The sequence below is a fragment of the Sinohyriopsis cumingii genome, chromosome 3 (genome assembly GCF_028554795.1).
Source record: "Sinohyriopsis cumingii isolate HCF-2022 chromosome 3, ASM2855479v2, whole genome shotgun sequence".
Taxonomy (NCBI): domain Eukaryota; kingdom Metazoa; phylum Mollusca; class Bivalvia; order Unionida; family Unionidae; genus Sinohyriopsis; species Sinohyriopsis cumingii.
The window spans coordinates 34,353,182-34,378,159 of NC_142963.1; the positions used below are offsets into that span (position 1 = coordinate 34,353,182).

A 24,978-nucleotide genomic window follows, 5' to 3' on the forward strand; every position below is an offset into this window, starting at 1 on the left:
GTTCCCCAGTTGCATTAACATTTGGAATATAATCCCTACTACTTCTTGAATCTATCCCTCGCAAGGAAAAAGCTTTTCTGTCAATAATATGTAAAGGGCAATAATTTCTTGCCCATTACCTCCCCTTGTCACCTATAGATGGTACTAGTTGTAAGCTTTCACTGATGAACCAAGAGACATCATTTGCTTCACCTCCCAAAACCAAGTGGATAATGTTATTTTCATTCCATCTATTGAGGATTTTGTTATTTTTAAGGCTTATTCTGCAAGTGATACACATAATTTATATAATTTTGACCAAAATTAAGTGAATTCTGTTCACCTATGCAGACTTAATTTCAGCCTTTTCTGACTGCATGGCTCTGCATGACTACCTTGTAATAAAATGTATTGAAGTTCATGTTTGTGCACACTATATATTTATCATCCCTGGTATAACTGGTGTCTTTGACATTTTTAATGCAGTTAACAATGCATTTAATTTTTTTCTCTCTCTCTCTCTTTCTTGTTGCAGAATCACAGTATACATCACATCAGTTGACCATCAATGACATGATGACTGCCCCACACATCCGCTCTATCATCATTGACTTGTGTCCCTGATTGTCCACAGACAACAATCCCGACTTGTCTTTTTGGGGATCAATCTCTTTCCACCAAGTGAGTGGACAAACCAAGATGCCTCAGAAGTGCTTCAGTTTTGCCTACTCCCTCCCCTTTGTCTTCTCCATTCCTGATGGAAGTAGAGTTAGACTCAGTAAAGGACACACTTTTGTTGCAAGAGATCTGGATGCTGATTGAAAATAGTGCAGTGGAGATTGTTCAGAATCCACAATCTGAGAATTTTTGCTTCAAGCCTTTTCTGGTTAGGATGGCCAATGGTATTTAAGATGGAGATGGCAAGATAAGTCCTTCTCTCCATCTCTGCAAACATATTTGCCATTTGTCTCAATCTAACAAATGTATATTTTCATGTTCCCATCCATCCATTGTTATGAAAATTACTGTGGATTACAAACTGAGGAAATTGTTATCAGATTTGCACTCTCGCCTGGCTTGAACAAAAGTCCATGGGCCTTTATGAAACTTCTTGACTATATTGTGTCCCTGTTCTGTATGACTTCATCTATTTCCATGGTGGTGTATATGCCTGACATCCTCCAGAAATGTTCTAGGCAAAGGAAAGAATGATCTCATTTCCCTTTTATATCATCAAAGTTTGCTGGTCAATTGGGAAGTCCCATCAATTTGTCCATCAGCGTATGGATTTTATCACCCAAATCAACCTGGCATGTCTTCCTAACCATTGGGTGGTCTGAATCCTCCTCCTCACAGAATCCATTTCCAACATAAAATGGATCACAGTTGGAGTTTCTGCAAGGAGTTGCATTGTGTTATGCAGCAGGAGATCTTTTCCCTGTACAGGCACCCATTGCAGATGACCTTGCTTTCTCTGGGGCGTCCATCTTCCATGCTGCTAAATTACAGAATCAGCATAATGAGTGAGATAGTATGATTCCTGGACCAGTGGCATAACCATGGTTGGCTCGCAACAGGAATAAAAAACAGCTTTACTTGGATGTGATCATGTGTACAAACTGTGATTGAGTAGCCCATCTGTTACCGGACTTAGATACTGTCAGTGACTAGTGGGGTCCAGAGGACACAGGTCTCCATATCAGTCTCTTGGAGATGAAAGGTATCATTAAAGACTTTCTTTTTCAGAATGACCCATTTTCAAAATAAGATAGTGCTAATCATGTAGGACAACTCGGCTGCAGTTGTGCACCTCCTCGAACAGGGCACTACCATATCACCCCAAGTCTGCATTTTGGTCTGGGCATTCCACCATTAGTGTACACAGTGTAACACTGACATCCAGATCAGACATATTCCCAACAGACTCATTATGCTTATGAGATAAGAGTAATCTCTGCTAGCCTTTCCCCTTGACTGTCATATCTCTATCAAAAATATTGTTGAGGCTATCAGTTAATGTGCACATTCAACCTTCTAGAGTTTTATCTACAAGTCTTGGCTCAGAAGAAACAAAATTTGGATCTGGTAAATTCACAAGTGGTGATCAGAACCAGTAGAATTAGCACAACCTGCACATAAGCACCTACACAGCTTTCACTAGATTCACCTGTAAATTTTATGCAGTAAGAAGATTTCATAATTTCTTCTGTCCAGACATAATCCACATTGCCTCTGGTTGCACTGCTTGCATTTAGGAGAGTGGGGGATCCAGTATTCTCCCCTAAGAGGTTGCCTGGAGTATAGGTCAGATGCACACATTCCCTGTTACCTAACGTTAATGTGATCAGGGAAAATATTAGAAGGAGAAAGCAATTATTTGTAGTAAATTATGTTTCTCCTTGAATATTTACCCAATCATATTACTTTATTACCTTCCCTCCTCCCCACAATGCAAACATCATGTTACATGATGTTCTGCTCAGTTTTAAACCAGTGCCACGTGTAGGTGGCAAGGGTATGTAATTGGCAAGAATTATTGCCCTTTGCCTATATTATATTGGCTAGATTTGGGAGATAGTAAGGCTTATATTCTTAACATTAATGTGATTGGGTATGTGTTCTAGGAACATAATTTAATAAAATTTTGCTTTTTGTGGCTATCAATTTTTTTAGTTTTGTAGAAAATGACATCTTTGAATACTTAAATTTGTGGATTGGAGAGGAAGTTGTATAATTTCCACAGAAAAGCATTGTTTGTTGGGTATTTAAATTCATCGTTTGAGTACCAAGAAAACTGAAATTATTTTTACAATGAGTCATTAAATTTTGTCTTTTATAATGCTCTGTATGCATGATATCTGTCAGAAAATCCCAGTGATCTAAAGCGCTTGCCTTTAGCAGTCACTGCCACCTGACCTCTGTCAGCAGTTTCAAGTCTCGGGCTCTGCCAGTATAGGTATTTGGTGAAAGCTGCCAGTAGCTTCCTATTGGTCAGTGATTCTTACTGGGGTTTTCCCAGGTTCTTCCTCCACAAATTATACTGTCTGCCATGCATAATATATCATGTGCATTAATCCCACAACAGTGGCCAAAAAATCCTAACATCAAATGGAAGGTTTTATTTGATAGGATACAAAAAATATGCAGACCAGGAATTCCAAAGTTTGTCAGAAAAAGAACTTTTTTGGTGTCTGTCAGATCTCTGTAATATTTGAGATATCAGTTATAATCAGACTACTGTATACACTCACTTTTAAGATGAGCCCAGTTGCAAACTGCATAGATCCAGATCTGCCATCATATAATGTGTGGGCAGATCTGAGTCTATACATTTAGGAATAATCAGTAGAACAAACAACATAGACTCTGATCTGCAGGTGCATTATGCTATGGCAGATCAGAATCTTTGCAATTTGACTTATACGTGAGTATATATAGTACCGTTTCTTGAGTATAAATTTGATTCCGTCATGGTTCAGTGATGGAACTTGTATTTCAGCTTGCCAAGTATTTATAAACTTTCTTTACCCATAGCAAGCCCTACTATAATTGTTTTAATGACAGATTCAAATTTTAGGTCACCAGCACTAATAATTTCATTGTTGCCGACAGTGAGACCATTCTTGAGTCAAATGGGGATTTATGATGGAAGGTGTCAAAAAATGAAGGTTCTGTTTAAGACTAATTGAAGAGTAATTATTTAAATGCAGAACTTATTTTTAATATTATATTTCAGTCTAGAGCTGATGGTCTGGTTCTGCAGGGTTGAGTTAGTATATCTCACATGATTTCTGGAAACAAAATACTTTACCAAAGTTAAAAAATAAAATTGGATCTTTAACATTATTCAGTTATTTGCAACAAGGAAATTCATTTCAAATTTGATTTGAAATATAAATCTTGAGGGATATACCTACTCAGGCCTCCTGAACTAAATTTCAGTATTGCAGTAGTTAAACCAAATCAGCATCACATTCTCTGATATAAGATTGAAAATAATACTTTTGTGGAGATCCATTTTACTGGCACCATTGTTAGTATCATCAGATCTTCAAATGCAACAAGTTTTATGGGTTATTTGCTATTTCAGGTATGGTCAGCTAAGTGGAATGGTAGAGCCTATAGCAGGGCTGTTTGGAGTATTAGCTGTTGTGATAGCAGAGCCGATTCTGCCTTATGCGTTAGCTTTTGCTGCAGGTGCTATGATTTATGTTGTTGTTGATGATATCATTCCGGAATCCCAGACTTGGTAAGAATTATTTGTGTATATTGTATATAATGTATATTCTCACCTATAAGTCAAGTCAACCTGCATGCAACTCATTACTCCTAACAAACTGCACAAGACGCAGATCTGCTGACACAATTATGTGACATCAGAGCTGGGTTTATGCAGTTTGCAGTTGGACTCCACTTATAAGTGAATATATAAAGTAATATTTTGTTTAAAGACATTTAACTGTGCACCAGCAATTTTCAGAGATTTGGTTCAGTTTGGTTTTTTATTATAGTTATGGTACAGCAACACAAATAGGTTAGTTCCTTGCCCAGGGACACACATTAGTTGATCCAGGCTGATTCTGTCATAAGGTTCCAACCCACACCTATTAGGTGATTAGGCTAACCTCTGATCCACTGCAGCATCTGTCTCTGTTAGTCATCTTGTACAGAATGCAAAGGGTGCTTCAGATGATTCAAAATCCCTGAGACTGCAGGTAGCTGTCTTCAAAGACACAAAGAGAGGTTAATGTCTCCTTTGCTTCAGAAGAGCTGCTGGATGTATGATGGTTATTAGAACTCTTCTTTAGTATGCATCAAAAAATTATAAAGTTTAACTATTAACTAATCATTATGTATGTTATTCGGCCATAGGCTTCTGATACAATCCCTTCACTGTTCTGTTAGTTACAACAGTGTTTTAGTAATAATTTCAGTACATTACTAGTTTCTGCTTTAACTTGTTTTTTGGTGTGGTTGTAGTAGAATGGAAATTTAAATGATTTAAATGCAACTTTAGAAAATGAAAGTCTACCATGACTATTGTTGTGTTATGTATACACCGTTTATGATATGCAGTGTCTGTCATACATAGTCAGTGGAAGTCTGAGCTTCTATTCAAAGCAGTTGTCCTTTCAGCATTGAAGGGAAGGATAGCTGGAATAAATCGAGGAAGACAACCTATGGCTTGTTGTTGGTGATACTAATTCATTGGGGAGTATTCCCTAATTATAGGTAGCCCACAAGGCTTACCCACCCCCACCCCCCACCTCATGTCTGAGCATGGCTTTTAAGCCTGTAAATCAGGGCACATGGAGTTCATGCCAGACCCATTGGATCTAACTCTTAATCCTACTGTACTGTTATCAGCCATCCAGCTGTCACCAGCCGTCCCGATATTGCCAACTGTTGAGCCAACACCAGCAGTCCAGCTGTCCCAGCAACCTTTTCATTGAAATGGTCCATTACTATTCTGGAAATTTCAATGAGAAATTTGTTCGTTCAGCCAGACCTTTTGGTGTGGCCAGTACTGGTGATTGCTGGACCATCTTACATACCGCCAGCATCTGGGCTGACAACATGCCATTCACACCAAAATCATTGGCTCTAATGCATAATAAAACTGCACCATCTCAGGCTGTCCAGCCATCCCAACATGAGACCTTTTTGTCTAATTGGTCCAGCTAACTATGATTTACAGGGATCTCAGTACCAGATCAGTCTGTCCAACCTTACCGTTGATGAGGTGCCTTTCCTATGACAGAGATTTAAGTGAGAAATCTCTCTGTCCAGCCAGGCCTTTGGAGCGGCCAGTACCAGTCATAGCCAGACTGTCATCTATACCGCCAGCTTAAAGGCCGACCTTTTGCTGTGCAAATCAGCCGGCAGTGCTGGACTTCTGTATGTTCACTGCTTGCCCACAAGGGAGAGCTAGTGACTTTTTCTTCGGGATGGAAGTTAGTATTCATACCACTTGGTATGTCTTCTCTAGTGCTGCAAGTAGACCCAGTTGGGCCTCAGCACACAGTGAGTGCACTGGAACTCCTTCAGATCCACCATCCTTCACATCTTACTCGGATCCAAACATGGAATGGAGTGAAGTTAGGCTTTCAAGTTACTGTCAAGAACATTCTTAAGGTGTTGGCTTCTTCAAAATGCCCTTCACCCTTATCGTTGCTCAAAAGGATCAGTAGATCTGACGTGGAGGAAGAGATGGACTTAAGGCGACAATTGCCTTCAGAAATGATCTCCCAGCACTTGACAAGAATGTAGTAACTATTCTGTTTTATAGAGCAAACAAATCTGCTCCATGCCCATCAGAGCTTGTTAGGATGTTGTTGCAGACACCTGGCAGTAGCCATGCTTGGGAGGCGATGGCACACCTGGCAGTAGCCATGTGTGGGAGGTGATGGCCAGGATTGCTAGGGTCAATGACCAGGTGTGTGGACAATACCATGGCCAATACTTTGACAGGTTCACCCAATCTGCTGATACGACATATTGCATGTTTCTCCAACCTTATCATACTGTCCCTTTCCAGACAACCCAGTTCAGGTCACCATTGCTTTGGAGGAAGAGAATAGAGGAAGTTCAGAGGCAGGCAGCTCAGGAACTGCCCTTCCACCTCACTGCTAAACCCACATGGGTGTTTGGAACCACTCAGTTCCAATCAATGTGAATGGATGTTAAGCAGCCACAGGACAGGGGATCTTCTCAGTCACATGTGCTCCGCCATTGATTTCTAGGAAGTAGTCATACAAAGGCAGTAAGAAATCGATATTTGAGCTCACTATTCCCTCAGAATGGGGGGAGTGTTCTAGGTCATTCAAAGGGGCTGTAGGTTTCATTCATCAACAATCCCTCCCACTCCTCCTCTCCCTTCTTCTCGAATATACTGTCAGATTGGGAGAAGGATGCCTTTCAACAACAGGAGATACTTTTGCTTATCAAAAAAAAGCAGTGGAGTTTGTGTGCAAAGGCCACAATCCCCAGGGTTTTACTCAAGGCTGTTTCTTTTTTGGAAAACAAAGAGCCATTTGAAGCCTACCATCAACTGGAGTTGCCTCATCCAATTCAAAATTGAGACGGTGACTTCAATCTGCATTTCCATTCAGTGGGACAAGAATGCCATCATTTTCAATCTGATCAACACATTTTTTTTACATCCCAATCTGCCCTGTGTCACAAATATTTTAGTTCCATTTTTTTTCTGACAGCGACACAATTTATTAGTTCACTGTTCTTTCCTTAGGCCTCAACATTAACCCTTACTCAGATTATGGATTACGTGGTGCAGCTTCCTTGTGTTTGAGTTACCAGAATCATCTAACTTTCCCAACAAGACTTCGATTTCATCGAGAGAGTTCTTGCAACTCATCGGTTTAATCAATGCGGCAGCAGACTTCATCCCACTTGGCTGTCTTTTATGCAGACCTTGCCAGCACAGTGGTGCCTCTTTTCAAGTACTGTTGATCAGACATTAATGATCATTCTCAAGATTTGATCATTCCTGCATCAGTGAGGCAGCCTTGGTCTCCTGACCATGGGAATCCTGCTGGAGAAGCCCCAAGCAGAAATAATGGTAGGTACTGACGCCAGTGCACACAGTGGAGGTGCCTACCTGTTGCCAACCTTCACAACTGTCTGCAACATGTGGAAGCCAGGGAAACATCCTCTGCACATCAACATCCTAAAAATAAAGGCTGTAATCAATGCCATTCACTTCTGAAAAGATCAACTCTGAGGCAAAATTGGTCCAACAACTCTATAGTGGTGACCTGTCTCCTCAAAGAGGGTGTCACCAAATCACCTGACCTGTTAGTTCTGATTTGGCAGTTTCTTTGTTGGTGCATCAATCTCCATATTAACATACAAATCAGACACTTTCCTGCAGACTAAGTGTCTTGGCCAAGTCTCAATCCAGAAGCGGTCAAGTCCTTCACACGGAATGGTCTCTCCATCAGTTGGTCTTCACTCAGATTTGCACACTTCGGGGGCATCCAATGATTGACTGCTTCGTGACGAGATGGAATTAAAAGCTACCCACCTTCTTCTCTCCAGTTCCTTACCCAATAGCTTTGGCCATAGGTGCACTGTCAATCATTTGGGAGGGGTTGTGGGCATTTGTCTCCCCTCCCATGGTGCCAAGTCCAAAAATAATCCAGAAGTTAAGGGGTCACAGTGCAAGATTACTCTGATAGCCCCTCTCAGATGGGACAAGTCCTGGGTCACTGATCTGCTCATTCTAGCGATAGATCTGCCCAGGAAGATTCTAGCCAACCTGAGTCATCTCAAGCATCCACTGTCACTGGAGATCCTTCCCTCCATGGACCATCCTCTTCTACATGTGCAGCTCTTACTAGGATGGCCTTGTGAGAGAAACAGTTCAAACCTTCAGTTGTGGAGAGAATCTTGAGAGCATATATACACTCCACTCTGTAGGCTTATGAGGGAAAGTGGCATGTTTTCAGGGACTGGTGCTGTACCAAAAACATTGACCCACTGTGTGCCTCAATTCCTTGCTTTAGTGATCTTTTCTCTGGATCTTTGAAGAGAAACAGTGGGGCCCCAATCTCCATGATATTGGACACATTCTGGCATCATAGCAGACATATTTTTGGGAAGAATATAGACCTATTGGATCTTTTAGGTAATATTAGTTTCAATCGACCAATATCCCTCATTTTGCCTCCAAATGGAACTAATCCTAGATTTTAACCTGGCTTGATTCAAATCCATTTGAACCTCTAGCATACACTTTGCTAAAGTCACAATCATACAAGTCATGTTTCCCGATAGTTTTTGCTTCTGCATGCAGGTTAAGAGAGTTACATTATCTTTGTGTTGACAGAAACTCTCTTCAGTTCAGATGGAAGGGTCAGGTGGTTCTCATAGGTTACTGTCTGTTGGTAATCAAGAAGAGTCGTCACTCGTTCACTCACTCTTCCATAGAGAACAGTAGCCATGCAAGATCCTGTTAGACCGCTCCGGTGGCCTAGTGGTTAGAGCATCCGCCTTTAATGTGGGAGGTCACAGGTTCAAACCCCTGCTAGCAGCTGCCTCACTTGATGCTCAGGTTAGTGTTAGGACTGGTCGGCCTGGTGTCAGGATAATGTGACTTGGTGGGGCATGATGCTACATATCTGTGGCATAATGCCCCAGTGCTAGACATCGCTATAAGCTGCCACACTGCAGATATCATAGTGATATGACTGAAATTTTTTTAAAGATATGTAAAGGTTTCAAATCACACACACACACACACAAGATCCTGTTTATGCTCTCAAGCATTAACTTGAAGCACACAGAGACAAATCTTGACACATGCAAAGGCCTCTTCCTTCCAGTGTGAGCCCGGACACAGGATATCACTCTTCATGCTCTTTCTTCATGGCTGAAGTGGGTTGTACATTTGGTGTACTCTGACATCCACCAGATCAAAGTCACGTTGCCTAGATTACTGCTCAGAAGTCTTGAACAATCTCTGCGAGCCACAAGTTCAAACACAACGTTCTGACCTGAGATATAATAGAAGCTGTTGGCTGGCATACAGAGTCAACCTTCTCAAACCTCCATCTCAGAGATCTGGCATTGCAGAGGCAATCTCGTATCTGGTAGGTCCAGTGACTGCAGCACTGACAGCCAACAGACCCAACTGGTTCAATCAACACAGCCTGTTAGCTGGATTCACTGGTGATATTTTGCAGGAAAGAAGATTTTAATAATAATTCTCATAACCGTATGTTAGGGTCACAGATCAAGTGACCCCAGGCTGTATTGCTTATGTAAGTAGGAGAACAGGTTATTGTTTGCATGGGGGAATTAAGCTGTTCTTCCCTAGAAGGATACCTGAGGCAGAGGTCAGATGCTCAGCATCCCCTCCTATTACTTATTCTCCTAATGTATTGATTGGGGAACATAGTTGAAGGAGAAAGCAAATTTTCAAGTAAATTATGTTTCTCTGAGAATACTTACCCAACCACATTTCTTAAAAACTCCCCCAACCACTCCACTCTGTGAGCATCCTCGTTAGTATCTCAGCTAAAACTAGTGACACCTGGCTGTGCCAAGGGGAGGTAATGGGCAAGAGCTACTGCCCTTTGTCTATTGATCTGGCCAGGTAAAGTCGATTTTTCATCTTTTAGTAGAGATGGATTCATGAGGTAGCAGGCTAATATTCCTACCATACTGTGATTGGGTAAGTATTCTCAGAGAAACCTAATTTAATTTAAAAAATTTATATTGCCAAGTATTTGGAACTAGTAGACATATCATATTTGAAACCAATATGTGGAATCTTCAATTCACAAATTAGTGACTGCAAGGCAGCTTTGGCAGCTTTATCTGCCCTTTATGCCAATGTGACTAGGTAGCCAAGCATATATATAATACTTTTTACCAGATTGTATGTGCAAATCAAGTTTCTGTAAAATTCAGGATATTAACAGGTTGTTAAATATAAAGGTTTTTTTTAATGCTTTTGGTGTGGAAAGGGAATCTGAAAATATGATATAATTTGTTTTTCAAGAGTTTTTTTCATCTGTGTTGAATTAAACTTCTTAATCCATTCTGCACAAAATGCAGATCAGTCCCAATCATATTCCTAAGTTTGATGTCTGTCCTTTATAAAAAATAGTGGGACATATGTTTGCATGCACATCATATCCAGACTGGCAGATTTACACATTTTTGTAGTCCGTCAGTGTAACATATCATATCCGGACTGTCAGATGTACACATTTGTGTAGTCCATCAGTGTAACATATCATATCTGGACTGTCAGATGTACACATTTTTGTAGTCCATCAGTGTAACATATCATATCCAGACAGTCAGATGTAAAAGTAGTCCATCAGTATAACATGTCATATCCGGACTGTCAGAAGTACACATTTTTGTAGTCCATCAGTGTATGGACTACACTACTGTGGTATTGGCTACAGAGCAAAGAATTCAACCCCAGATGCAAAATCCTGACCTGTTACAGAATAGTCTAACAACTATAACAGTGATGGAAGAAAGTTGGGACTCTGGCTGACAGTTTTCATCAAAATTGATGAGTGTGCTAAGAATTGATTTCTCATGAAATATCCATAGAAACCAAGAAAACATTTGTTCTGTGAAATTTAGTGTGTCAACTTACTGATACGTGAACTTCCATTATTTAAATGTAGTGCTGATATCAAAGTCAGAAGCAATTATCATAAAATATTTTGATGTCTTAATATTTGACTAAATGTATAAACGGATAAATGATAGATTGGCGCTAAGCTTAATATTTTGTATTATGTTAATTGAAGCTGATACCAGTCTATGATTTATACTGTTGGCCTTAGATGAGGTTTCCAAATGAACTTTCATTTTTATCATTCATTGGAAACTCAATAGGAGTACTTGTGTTTGAATGAAGTTTTCTCATTAGTAATGGTTTATCAGCATGGTGTATGGGTCAAGATTTGTTTCCTGGAATCAGTGTTGAATCTACCACTGTAAAGTGTCTTTTTTTGTAATACCATATATACTCAATTAGAAATCAACTTGACCATAATGTTAACCACCCCCAACCTCACCCCCATTTTAGGGCTATGAAAAGGTAACTAATCTTTGACCCTCCTATAAGTCAGGGCAGAGGGTGTATTTTGCAAGTCAGACCCATCCGAAGAGGTGACTTGTCTTCAGTGAGTCAGAGTTATAATTTGGAAAATAAACAAGCCAAAGTGAATGAATTGATGGATAGATAGGAAAAGTAAAGACAAAACCAGTGTGAAATAAAATTATATTATTGAGTGGAATATACCTCAGATAAATTGACAACTTACATTTTGTCCATCTTGATGTAATAAAATCCATAATACATGACATTTGAAACAATTATTATAATAAATTCTATTGTATGTCATATATTAGTATGATGATAGCCAGAATGATCTGATTCACAACATCCTGTAATATCTTAATTCCACACATCTTACAAATAAACAGTAAAAGTAAAGTCCACATTTTTGGGATTCACAGTATCCTATAAAAGTCACTGTCTAATGTCATGAGTTACAAAGTCCAAGAATTCATCTTCATTGTCTGAGTCTTCAGATACAGTTCAGAAATACTCCATTGTCATCTTTTCTTCATAAATATCGTCAGACTCTGATTCCTCATCTTGACTCTCGTATGCGGGTACTTATGTGCGGGCTGTGTAATTGACACTTTGTCTTCGCAGTCTGTGAAATCTACAAAAGGATGCAACAAAACATGCCTAATTGGGCTGCAAGATCAAAGGTGGTTCAGTTATCCAACCTCTTTTACTTGGCACTGAACAAGTCTCAAGAGTAAGGACTCGATCAGAGGATTTTCATAAAGAGGGTGCTACCTATATATGCCAACGGATTAAGGTCAAATCCATGCAGGGAGTTGTAGGACTACTTGGCACTGAACAAGTCTCAAAAGTAAGGGCTCGATCAGAGGATTTTCACAAAGAGGATGCTACCATTATATGCTAATGGATTACAGTCAAATCCACACAGGGAGTTGTAGGACTCTACTTGGCACTGAACGAGTCTCAAGAGTCAGGGCTCGATCAGAGGATTTTCATAAAGAGGATGCTACCTATATATGTCAGTGGGTTAAGGTCAGATCCATGCAGGGAGTTGTAGGACTCTACTTGGCACTGAACAAGTGCCAAATTCACAACTCGATCAAAGCATTAGCAACTTCAAAAAAAAGTGGGTGCTGCCTTTACAAGCCAAGGGTACTGGCAGATGCCTTGGGAAATATTGCTTGAGATTTCAATATGGCTTGTGGAAAAAGAAAATATAAATCAAATAAAACTTTTACTGCATCAAACACAAAGAGTGTTTATACAGCGAAACCCAAATATATTACAAATATAGATTGTTTGTACTTGCATGAAAATTGAAGCAATGTACATTTTAGTAAACATCAACAGTAAACAACATTGGACAACACATTACAGTGGGAAATATTTAATTTACTGGTAATATATTCAGATTATTAAAATCAAAATAACTTTTCATGAAAGTATTGTGTGATGAATATCGTCATGAAACAAAGGGTGGTACATAACAAATATGCATTTCTGGATGGGACATAGTGACATACAAATGTGAAAATATATGAATTGATCTTAAGCAGAAAGGTATGTAACTTTCATCAAAATAGAATTAAAACTTAAAAGTTCCCTTTATTTAAATCACAATCTCTCATAATTCCGTGAATGCAGTTATTTTCATGGGTATCAATTTCAATGGCTTTAATAAAGAACCACATTTTATATCAGTACTTAAATTTATAACTTCACATTAGAATTCCAGTTTGTTGGGTCTTTATATTTGTTGTTCACAGCAACCATGAAATTCAGCAAAATTTGTGCACCCCTTAAAAAAGAGTGAATTACAGATTTAAAAAACAGGTTATAGAAACTTATTCAGCATAAGTATAACTTTAAAATCCTTTCATGCATTAAAAGCAGACAAAAGCTAAATCCTTTTTAAAAAATGAAACATCAGTAAAAATACAAAAGAATTTACAAGTTAATGGATAAACTTCAGATTATCCAAAGCTATTATTTGTAACAGATATCTCCAGAATAAGGAATTCCACTATGAGATTAAAACTACATTAAACCATGCAATCTTATCATTTTAAAAGTAGAAACAAAAACTATTTCACAAGTTACATGCCAGATAAGTAAAATAAGTGCAAATAAGCTGGATGGATGGGGATTAATTAGGCACTCAGAACTTTATTATTCCACACACAAACTGAACTGATGAGGAAAATAAACAATTTATACTGCTCTAAGACTGCATATATCATTCTAAGTAAGTCATGTGACCAACATGGAACAGCATAGTGCAATTCAGATCATGTGATTTCAGAGTGACCTGGGAAAAACACCTTATTTAATTAACTTTTTTTAACTACAGAGAATTGTTACAAGTTACAGTTACAGACACCATTAAATAAACAAAGACAAACACATTTAATAATAAATTATATTGGCAGCATGTGTTAAATAAATTAATTACACATTTTATCACAAGCGCAAGGTATGTCAGTTTTCTCTAAATATGCATTTGTTATATTCAAAATCAAAAACACTTCTCAACTTTTATTACCCACCAAGCCCTAAGCCCTCACACAAAAAAACCACTTTGCAAATAGGTCTGTGACATAAGTTCATGCCCAGCACAATTCTACTTAATCTGCAATCAGCCCAGATACAGTATGTTGAGATTCACCTAACAGAGATTCCACTTAATCTGAGATCAGCCCAGATACAGTGTGTTGGGATACACCTAACAGAGATTCCACTTAATCTGAGGTCAGCCCAGATACAGAATGTTGTGATAAGCCTTACATAGATTCCACTTAATCTGCGATCAGCCCAGATACAGTTTGTTGGGATAAGCCTAAGAGAGATTCTACCTAATCTGAGATCAGCCCAGATACAGTTTGTTGGGATAAGCCTAAGAGAGATTCTACCTAATCTGAAATCAGCCCAGAATACACTCTAATGTCAGAATTAGCCTAACACAGATTGGGAATCATCATTGTCATGTACAGCGTGTTTCAGGCAGATTCTAGATCATGAGCACCCTCCATAGAGAGCCTCATCTTAATTTTGTTTGTTGATTTGGAATATACATAATGATTGAATAAGGACATGCATTGTGAATGGAGAGTGCAAAATATTCGTTTGCTTTTTGTGTTTTGTTTGTTACAAAACATGTATTAAATATTCCTTATTGTGACACTGTAATTTGTTGTTTATAAACGGCAGAATTAAGATGGGTGGTCGTATTTGGGTAATCTTTCCTGCCATAACCAGGTATGCTCCTGCATGGAGTAATCATTGCTTCCAACAAATTATTAGAAACCAACAAAATGTCAAAATGTCAAAATTATTGTCAGTCAGACACCAAGCATATCTTTTCTTTTTTAAACAACACATCAGTCAACTGCAAGTAGTTTATGTTTCTGAAAATGGTCAAATTTTTCATACCTTGATGTTATATTGTCATGTGTCATATAGAGAAAACAGTGTGTTCATTTCCTATTTATTTGTTGAATAATTCCAGTCTCTTACTTTCTTTGGCTTGTAAAAGATAGAAATTATTTCTACTCACTACATAAATTTATACTCATGTATAATTTGCATCCAGCTGCAAACTGCATAATCCCAGCTCTTCTGTCGCTTAATGTTCAGGCAGATCTGGGTCTATGCATTTTGTTGGGATTAATCAGCAGAACAAACAACATAGACTTTAATTTGCCACCACATTATGAATATTATATCAGGGTGAATGCTGTTTGGAGCTGACTTGTTTGATGAAGACTCATTTAAGGCTCTTCATAAAATGATTCCTGTATTTTCAGTGGTAATGGGAAACTTGCCTCATGGGGTGCTATAGCAGGATTTGTTGTTATGATGGCTTTAGATGTGGGACTTGGATAATGGTAATGTATGAAGAAGAGCATTTTACCCCACTGTATAAAATTCACTATAATGCATTAATATTCATGAAATATTTATTTTATCTTGCCTCCCCGTGTGCAAAATATTTAAATCAGTCCACAGATCTCAGATGTTACACAATGAATTAGTACAATACGTCGACATACAGTACAGCTCCTGTGACTTTTTGTTTCTCCATGCATCCAAGTGGGGATGGAGAGAGTGTGAAGAAAATTTGGAAAAAGCCTGACTATCATCTCTTTACGTGTCATAATGGAGTTGCCATAGCTTTCATGCAGAGAATAGCTTTGTTCACCACAGTTCATGTATATTCGTGTTTGTTGATCACCATGGAGTTGAAATGTTGTAAATAAAGTTGGCATGGTTTACTGTTTGTGACCCCAGCCAGTATTCATTGAGGGAAAAGGGGGGAGAGCATAGCATGGTGCTGAGTTATCTATTTTGATGCTGTTATAAATTAATACACATGTTTTGTAATGATTTATTCAGATGTTAATAACTGTATGCAATTTGATTATACAGACGAAACTTTTCTTGAATGGACAAAATACCTTCTTCATAAAGAAAGCGATAGATGTATTGTCACATGATTTTTTGGTCTTTTTCTGGTATCCTATTTTGTTCAAGGTTAATTTCTCAGTGTGTGTTAATCCACAAAATCTATATTTAGTCTATGCTGACCTTGTAATGATCTCATGCACTTATTTCAATTGAAGTTCATATGATTTGTTATTCTTTTAATGATCTTAAGAAAGCCAGTATTGCGATTTAGAATTTGCTTTGAAGACAAGATAAATGTTAAACCGATTGCTTTTTAAAATTATGTTTACACTTGAATGAAAGTGAAACAGAATCATAGTTTCCAATAATTATCCAGTGCATTCTCTTTTAGAGGTATTTGCTTACTTTGATATTACTTCCTGATGTTGAAAATACATGATCAATCAATTAATGCATTAAATGAACATTTACTGGTTCACATGAAGATAAAATATGATTTCTTCTGACATCCAATTATATTATGAGGATTTATTAAAGCTTAAGAAAGCAGAGTTCTGGAAGTTGCTGCATAAAGATTAAAAAATATTTCCCAGCAGCTAATTGACAATGTACTGTTTGGGAAATAAGAAAATAGTGACATAATCATTACTTCTAACAATTTCATTACATGATTGAATCTCAAGATGTTGTGAAAAAAATAAGATGCATTCATGCCCATAACCCTTTGCCTCATGCAAGCATCTTTGGACACCTCTACTCCATTCGCATGGAAGCGCCTTTTGAAGCCTGCTGTAAACATCAGCCATTTTAACTGGTTTTCGTAGTGCAACCTTCGGGGAAACCCCCCATTAGATACTACATTCATTTCTGCAAATGACAATTATGTCAGATCACATGGTCACTGTTTATGCTCTGGTCGATATCTGCTATTTAAAGTACCTGGGATGTAATCTCCACTTTCCAAAATGGTGGTCGCAGATTTCATTCAGTACTTACAAAGTTTTCACGATTAGAATCACAACAATGAAAGATTCAATAACTTAGGTAAAGGCTCTGATATTGATGTAGGCAGCAATTATTTTTTATAAATTATCAAATTCAGATGACTTAGTAATGTAGACGCAGACAAAAAACTTGTTAATTTCGAGTATGAGAAATGGCAGCTATGGTTGGTCATGCGGCCTCATTGACATGATGGTGAACAAGTTCTTTCAAGATTTTAAAGCTCATAAAAAATTCTTCCGTGAAAAATAATTAAACAGCTATAACAATCGGACTTTACTCTTAAATTTTTCCGCACATAATAGATGTGTACCAAAAATGTAAAATGGTTAAAATTGCTGTTAGACGTAACATACACTACATTGCTTAACAGTTAACAGGCAGGCCTATGTGTATGGAGTTGAATAGGTAACAGGTGTTCTATTTATAGCACGCTGCACTTTGTAACTATGCTGTATGAGGTAAAGGGTTAATAACAGGTTGTAGGGATACTGTATGTGTTCGTTTCAGATTTGAGAGAGAGAGAGAGATGCACTCTGTACTATAATTACCAGTTACAAAACTGACACTTTTGCCACTTCCAGTTTTCAAGGTTTTGGTGTCGTTTCAATTCTACTATTTTGTCATAATTATCAAAGAAGCTGTGTTTTAAAAAAATACTCAAATGGTCACATAAATATCATCCCATGTATGTTCACATGTAAATTTGTAGATTATTATTGGACCTGCACGTTCAGATTTATTAAAATCAATCACATACACACATACATCCATGCATCCATCCATCCATCCATCCATCTTTTTCTCGAGGGTCGGTAGTTCTTTCTGGGGATTTCCCGGGTTCTTCCTCCACCATTAATACTGGCCGCCATGTATAGCCTATCATGTGCTGAAAAATGGCGTTAAAACAAACAATAACAACTACAACAACGATACATACATACATGTATATACATGCATACATACATACATACATATGCATTGCAAATTAATTATGGCTGTAATTATCATCAGAGACAGCTAACACATTTTGTATTAAGCACACATACAAAATAACAGCATTACATCATTAAATCTTATACATGAAAGAGAAAAAATATATATTTGTTTTAAAAAAATTGAATATTCTTGTGAAGATAATAAGCTTGTAAAAATTGAAAACTTCTATTTAGAATATTTAGAAAATGAACTTGAGACATGGAAATGGATATAGAATTAAAATCTGTTATTCCTAAGCCATTTAAAAATGAAATAAAATGGTACTATTATTATATTGTTCCATTTTGAAATCTTGTTTTTCTTTTCAGTATTCCACAAATATTTGACAGTATCATCTGACAATCACTGAATACTCTTATCTGCATTATTCTAGATGACAGATCATTATGTCTATTTGATGACAGATTGTTATGTTTATTTGATACAGCTACTATTCTAGATGACAGATCATTATGTATATTTGATGACAGATCATTATATCTATTTGATGACAGATCATTATGTCTATCTGATACAGCTACTATCCAGCTTTAAAACATCAATTTTATCGTTTGTCAGTAAATAAATTTGAACATCAGGTGAAATTGATGTTTTACTATTTTCTTTTTTGAGTTTGGTTTCCTATTGTATACTTCTCATAAAATGAAGATCTGATATGTGTATTGTGACTATCTGTTACTTTTTCAAGGACCACAGTGCATTTTCCACATACAGATTTATGAAGACTTTTCCATAGTATTACAATATATAGCTGTTTGTTTGGGGCTTTTCCTTACATATAATAATTACAATCCACATTTCCAATGGACATGAGTAGTGTTTGAAAGCTGAATTTGATATTTTGCTTTATAAACAGTATGTAGGAAGAGTTTCTACTGTGATCTTGAATCCACAAACAAGTATTATGAAGTAAACACTGATATAATTTTTGAACAAGTTAAATTTGATCAGCTTTAGCAAATTCATGTTAAAAATTAGTTCACTATTAATCGCTTTTGATGAGTAAATTTAGTTCAGTCATTGGTGCATCCAACAACCAACAACCCCCATGAAGGGAATAGAAGGGGGATAATAAGAATAATGATTACTTTGAGTATTTGCCCTGACAGAGAATTTGTAAGCAATAATGTGGCTTTATAGTTCTTAAAGTAACAATGAAAGCATTAGCCAGTTTAAAGTTACAGATTTAGTGTGTGTGATTTAGAAGTTTAAGGTAACTTTAACAATTTTAGTCATATCACTACAATGTCTGCATTGTGACAGTTTATAGTAATGTCTAGCACTGGGGCATCATGCCGCAGACATGTAGCATGATGTCCCACACAGTCTCATTATCCTGACACCAGGCTGACCAGTCCTAACATTAACCTCTTATTGCTCAGTGCCTAGTGAGTCAGCTGCTAGTACCATTCTTAAAAGTCTTCATTATGATTCAGCCAGGGTTCCACCCCACAACCTCCCACATCTGTTGCAGGTTCTCTAACCACTTAGGGGAACCAGAGGGGTCAGACAGATTCATTTGAATATGATGAAAATACACCATAGTGGTCAGACAGATTCACTTGAATATGATGAATGTACACCAGAGTTGTCAGATTCACTTGAATATGATGAATATACACCAGAGTGGTCAGACAGATTCACTTGAATTTTGATGAATATACACCAGAGTGGTCAGACAGATTCACCTGAATATGATGAATATACACCAGAGTGGTCAGACAGATTCACTTGAATATGACGAATATAAGCAAGATAAGGCATATTCACACATCAGTTCATATGACATGTCTTAGCCTTAACAGTGCCTTTCTTGGCAAAATAAATATATGTTTGGTATATTCAGGTGACCACTTTAAGCCATAAGAAACCACATTTTGGTTAGAAACCCCCAGTCATTGACTGCAAAAAGCAGGTAACCATTTACATGATTCTGGTGCAGGAAATATCATGAAGTTGTGACCTGCTGATTGCTATATAAAGGTGGCCATTGAGGCAGGTTTAACTATATTTTACCATTAGCACTTACATAATTTATATTACAAGGAGTTTATAGGCCTATCATTTTGCATATGATCTATTTATTTTACAAAAGCAAGATGGGGTTTATTTTACACTTATTTTCTTGAACCCTTTCCCATTAAAATTTAGGTGGCAAAACTACGAAGCTGTTTCTTGTTATATTTACACAAAAAGATATGATGTGCCCAAAGGACACTCCTTTTCCAGCCATCAATCCTTACGTATATTTGCCCTAATTATTGTAAACTCCCACAAACTTGAGATTTTATTTCATATATTCTCACATACAAGTCAGGTCCAACTGCCAGCAACATAATGCACTGGCAGATCAGGGCCTCATTTGTTTGTTCCACTGATTAGACCAGGCAAACTGTACAGACCCAATCTGCCATCACATAATATGCAGGCAGATCTTGGTCTATGCAGTCTGCAGTTGGATCTGACCTGGAAACAAGTACAGACAGTGACCTAGAAACAAGTACATACAGTGAAAATCCAATTACATGTCCACACCTTCACTGCGGAGATTGATATTGGTGAGCATAAAGCCGCAGTGATGGAAGCTGAATATGAAGGGGATTAACTGCACCACCATGATGGATGGAAAAACAAATAGTTTCCTGAGCTGTATTGTACTTGTAAGATTCTTTGACAGACTTTGTTGTCTTACGGTGTTTTACTTGTTTTAGTCAAGTAAACAAATGCCAAAATCTTTGTTCATTTTGAGAAGTTAAATTTTCAGTTCAATTTAAATATGATTAGATTGAAGGACAAGGAATATAGTGAATGTCTACTGTTTTTCCAGTAGATAAGGTGAATGTCCAGTGTTTATCCAGTAGATAAGCTGAATGTAGATAAGGTGAATGTCCTATGTTTTTCCAGTAGATAAGGTGAATGCCCAGTGTTTGTCCAGTTGATAAGTTGAATGTCCTATGTTTTTCCAGTAGATAAGGTGAATGCCCAGTGTTTGTCCAGTAGGTGAATGTCCAGTGTTTGTCAAGTAGATAAGGTGAATGCCCAGTGTTTGTCCAGTAGGTGAATGTCCAGTGTTTATCCAGTAGATAAGGGGAATGTCCAGTGTTTACCCGATTAGATAAGGTGAATGTCCAGTGTTTGTCCAGTAGGTGAATGTCCAGTGTTTATTGAGTAGATAAGGGGAATGTCTAGTGTTTACCCCATTAGATAAGGTGAATGTCCAGTGTTTGTCAAGTAGATAAGTTGAATGTCCAGTGTTTGTCCAGTAGATAAAGTGAATGTCCAGTGTTTGTCCAGGAGATAAGGTGAATGTCCAGTGTTTGTCGAGTAGATAAGGGGAATGTCCAGTATTTACCCCATTAGATAAGGGGAATGTCCAGTGTTTATCGAGTAGATAAGGTGAATGTCCAGTGTTTATCCAGCAGATAAGGTGAATGTCCAGTGTTTACCCCATTAGATAAGGTGAATGTCCAGTGTTTGTCAAGTAGATAAGGCGAATGTCCAGTGTTTGTCATGTAGATAAGGTGAATGTCCAGTGTTTTTCCAGTAGATAAGGTGAATGTCCAGTGTTTACCCTATTAGATAAGGTGAATATCCAGTGTTTGTCCTGTAGATAAGTGAATGTCCAGTGTTTGATCTATAATATAAGTACAGAAACTGTCATATTATTCATTCAAAGTTACGTTTATCAGATGTGATCAATCCATGCCAGATATTTTGTTTTCTAATCCTAGGGTTTTAATTACACATTGAAGGATAGTTTGTGTTGATTGTAGTATATGATCTGTGTAAGGTAAGAGCTTGATAGGTCAGTGGTTCTTAGTAGATGTTGACAACAAAGCTTTTTCATGAGTGTACTTGATAGGTCAGTGGTTCTTAGTAGATGCTGACAACAAAGCTATCTCATGAGTATACTTGATAGGTCAGTGGTTCTTAGTAGATGTTGACAACAAAGCTTTTTCATGAGTGTACGTGATAGATCAGTGGTTCTTTGTAGATGTTGACAACAAAGCTTTTTCATGAGTGTACTTGTAGGTCAGTGGTTCTTAGTAGATAGTAGATGTTGACAACAAAACTTTTTCATCAGTGTACTTGATAGGTCAGTGGTTCTTAGTAGATGTTGACAGCAAAGCTTTTTCATGAGTGTACTTCATAGGTCAGTGATTCTTAGTAGATGTTGACAACAAAGCTTTTTTATGAGTGTACTTGATAGGTCAGTGGTTCTTAGTAGATGTTGACAACAAAGCTTTTCATGAGTATACTTGATAGGTCAGTTTGGTTCTTAGTAGATGTTGACAACAAAGCTTTTTCATGAGTGTACTTGATAGGTCAGTGGTTCTTAGTAGATGTTGACAGCAAAACTTTTTCATGAGCGTACTTGATAGGTCAGTGTGGTTCTTAGATGTTGACAGCAAAGCTATTTTATGAGTGTACTTGATAGGTCAGTTTGGTTCTTAGTAGGTGTTGACAACAAAGTTTTTTCATGAGTGTACTTGATAGGTCAGTGGTTCTTAGTAGATGTTGACAACAAAGCTTTTTCATGAGTGTACTTGATAGGTCAGTGGTTCTTAGTAGATGTTGACAACAAAGCTTTTTCATGAGTGTACTTGATAGGTCAGTGGTTCTTAGTAGATATTGACAACAAAGCTTTTTCATGAGTTTACTTGATAGGTCAGTGTGGTTCTTAGTAGATGTTGACAGCAAAGCTTTTTCATGAGTGTACTTGATAGGTCAGTGGTTCTTAGTAGATGTTGACAACAAAGCTTTTTCATGAGTGTACTTGATAGGTCAGTTTGGTTCTTAGTATATGTTGACAGCAAAACTTTTTCATGAGTGTACTTGATAGGTCAGTGGTTCTTAGTAGATGTTGACAACAAAGCTTTTTCATGAGTGTACTTGATAGGTCAGTGGCTCTTAGTAGATGTTGACAGCAAAGCTTTTTCATGAGTGTACTTGATAGGTCAGTGGTTCTTAGTAGATGTTGACAACAAAGCTTTTTCATGAGTGTACTTGATAGGTCAGTTTGGTTCTTAGTATATGTTGACAGCAAAGCTTTTTCATGAGTGTACTTGATAGGTCAGTGGTTCTTAGTAGATGTTGACAACAAAGCTTTTTCATGAGTGTACTTGATAGGTCAGTGGCTCTTAGTAGATGTTGATAACAAAGCTTTTTCATGAGTGTACTTGATAGGTCAGTGGTTCTTAGTAGATGTTGACAACAAAGCTTTCTCATGAGTGTACTTGATAGGTCAGTGGTTCTTAGTAGATATTGACAACAAAGCTTTTTCATGAGTGTACTTGATAGGACAGTGGTTCTTAGCAGATGTTTACAACAAAGCTTTTTCATGAGTGTACTTCTTTTTTTTCATGGAATAACTAGTGCTGCAACAAGGAGCAGCACTTTTTTAGCTACTAAAGTGTGTCATGGTTTTAAATAATTTACTGCAGAGTTGTTAGTTTCTTAAGAATGCTAAAATGAGGGAAAGTTTAAGATTGACTATTTATAGAGTTCAGTGAAGTATGGTTCATACACAAGTTTCCACAGTGTTTTTCTAGTTCATACTTCACTGCAATTCACAGAACAAACTGGTCAATCACTAATGTTAAATTTTACACCTTTAAATGACAGAATATCTCAAATTCTGTCCCAAAAACCATTATGACTACCTTTTTTTCCCTGTGCTTCATATCATTAGAATACCAATCTTTATCTAGCGTGGGTACGTGGGAAAGCCTGCCAGTAGCTTCTCGTGGGTCGGTGGTTCTTTCCTGGGTTTTCCAGGGTTCTTCCTCCACCAGTTATACTGGCCGCCATATATGGCCTATCTTGTGCTGAAAAATGGCGTTAAACCCTAGAACAACAACAACAACAACCAATCTTTATCCATAATTTGAACACAGCTAATCAAAAAATTCCGGACAATCTGGCACAAATGTACCCCATGTCATTAAAATCATCATACCTACAGCCTCTGCTGGATAAATAAGTCAATTTAAACAAATTGAAACCCATGGAAGATAAATGTGCAAATGTTTGGAAGTACTATATTATTTCCTACTTGTATAATTCCTGTGCCCACGTTTACCATTGTTAAAATGAGGTAGTAACACCAACTGCAGTAGCATATAGCTTTCACGCCTCAAAATCGAGTTAATTTTTTTCTTCTAATTTTCAGTATATGTGTGATTTATGAAAAATGTATAACTTTATAGCGAACAGGAATACTTACCACAGAGAAAGAAGGGGTGGGGTGGGGTTGGAAGAGTTATCAATGTATATTGCGATGTGACGAAAACATGAAGTGTTAAACATGCTGAATATAAACTCATCCATTAGTGTTAAACCACCAATTTTCTGGCACCCTTGGTTTGAGAGCCTTGCCAGATTAACAGTTTTGCTGGACCAACCAAGGCCATATAATAATAATTCAACAAAACACCTCTGACCTACTAATTATACACCACCAGTGTCTCTAAAGCACAATGGACTGCTAGAAACTCAGATTAAGCTAATATTAAATGTAAATTAAATGATTAAATGAAATACAGGTATAAATGAAACAGGTTCATAAATTTACTGTTCTTGCAAGAATTTTGCAGTACTACCACTCCCAAAGTGGCAAATTTTGGAATTTTACTGGAACTGTAGAGTTAATCATAAAGGTCTGGAAGTTGATGGCTCTCAGGATTACTGTCTGTTACATAGATGAGGGCTGTCAGGATTACTGTCTGTTACATAGTTGAGGGCTGTCAGGATTACTGTCTGTTACATAGTTGAGGACTGTCAGAATTGCTGTCTGTTACATAGCGGATTGCTTCATCATGGATTTCTGATGCTGCAGGTGGGACTTGAAGTTGAAGCCACAGGATTTTCAGTTGTACTGCTCTGATACCCATTTTTCTTGGCTATCTTTTTAAACATTTAATGCAATCGAAGTTTTTTATGTGTTTTGATCTTTCCCTGTTTAACTTTTCATGCATCATATTAAAATGCTTTAGCTCTTGTTC

The 24,978-nt window shown here is 37.5% G+C and overlaps 1 protein-coding gene across 1 annotated transcript in view; it reads left to right on the plus strand.

Annotated features, from left to right (window-relative positions):
* The window catches only part of LOC149802664 (zinc transporter ZIP11-like), a 135,864-nt gene that overhangs the window by 41,199 nt on the left and 69,687 nt on the right, over window positions 1–24,978 (plus strand). The window contains exons 11-12 of the mRNA XM_089953818.1: window positions 4,070–4,228; window positions 15,373–15,453. Of these exons, the coding sequence (XP_089809944.1) occupies window positions 4,070–4,228; window positions 15,373–15,451 (238 nt within the window). The 3' untranslated portion in view covers window positions 15,452–15,453. The remainder of the gene's footprint in view (window positions 1–4,069; window positions 4,229–15,372; window positions 15,454–24,978) is intronic.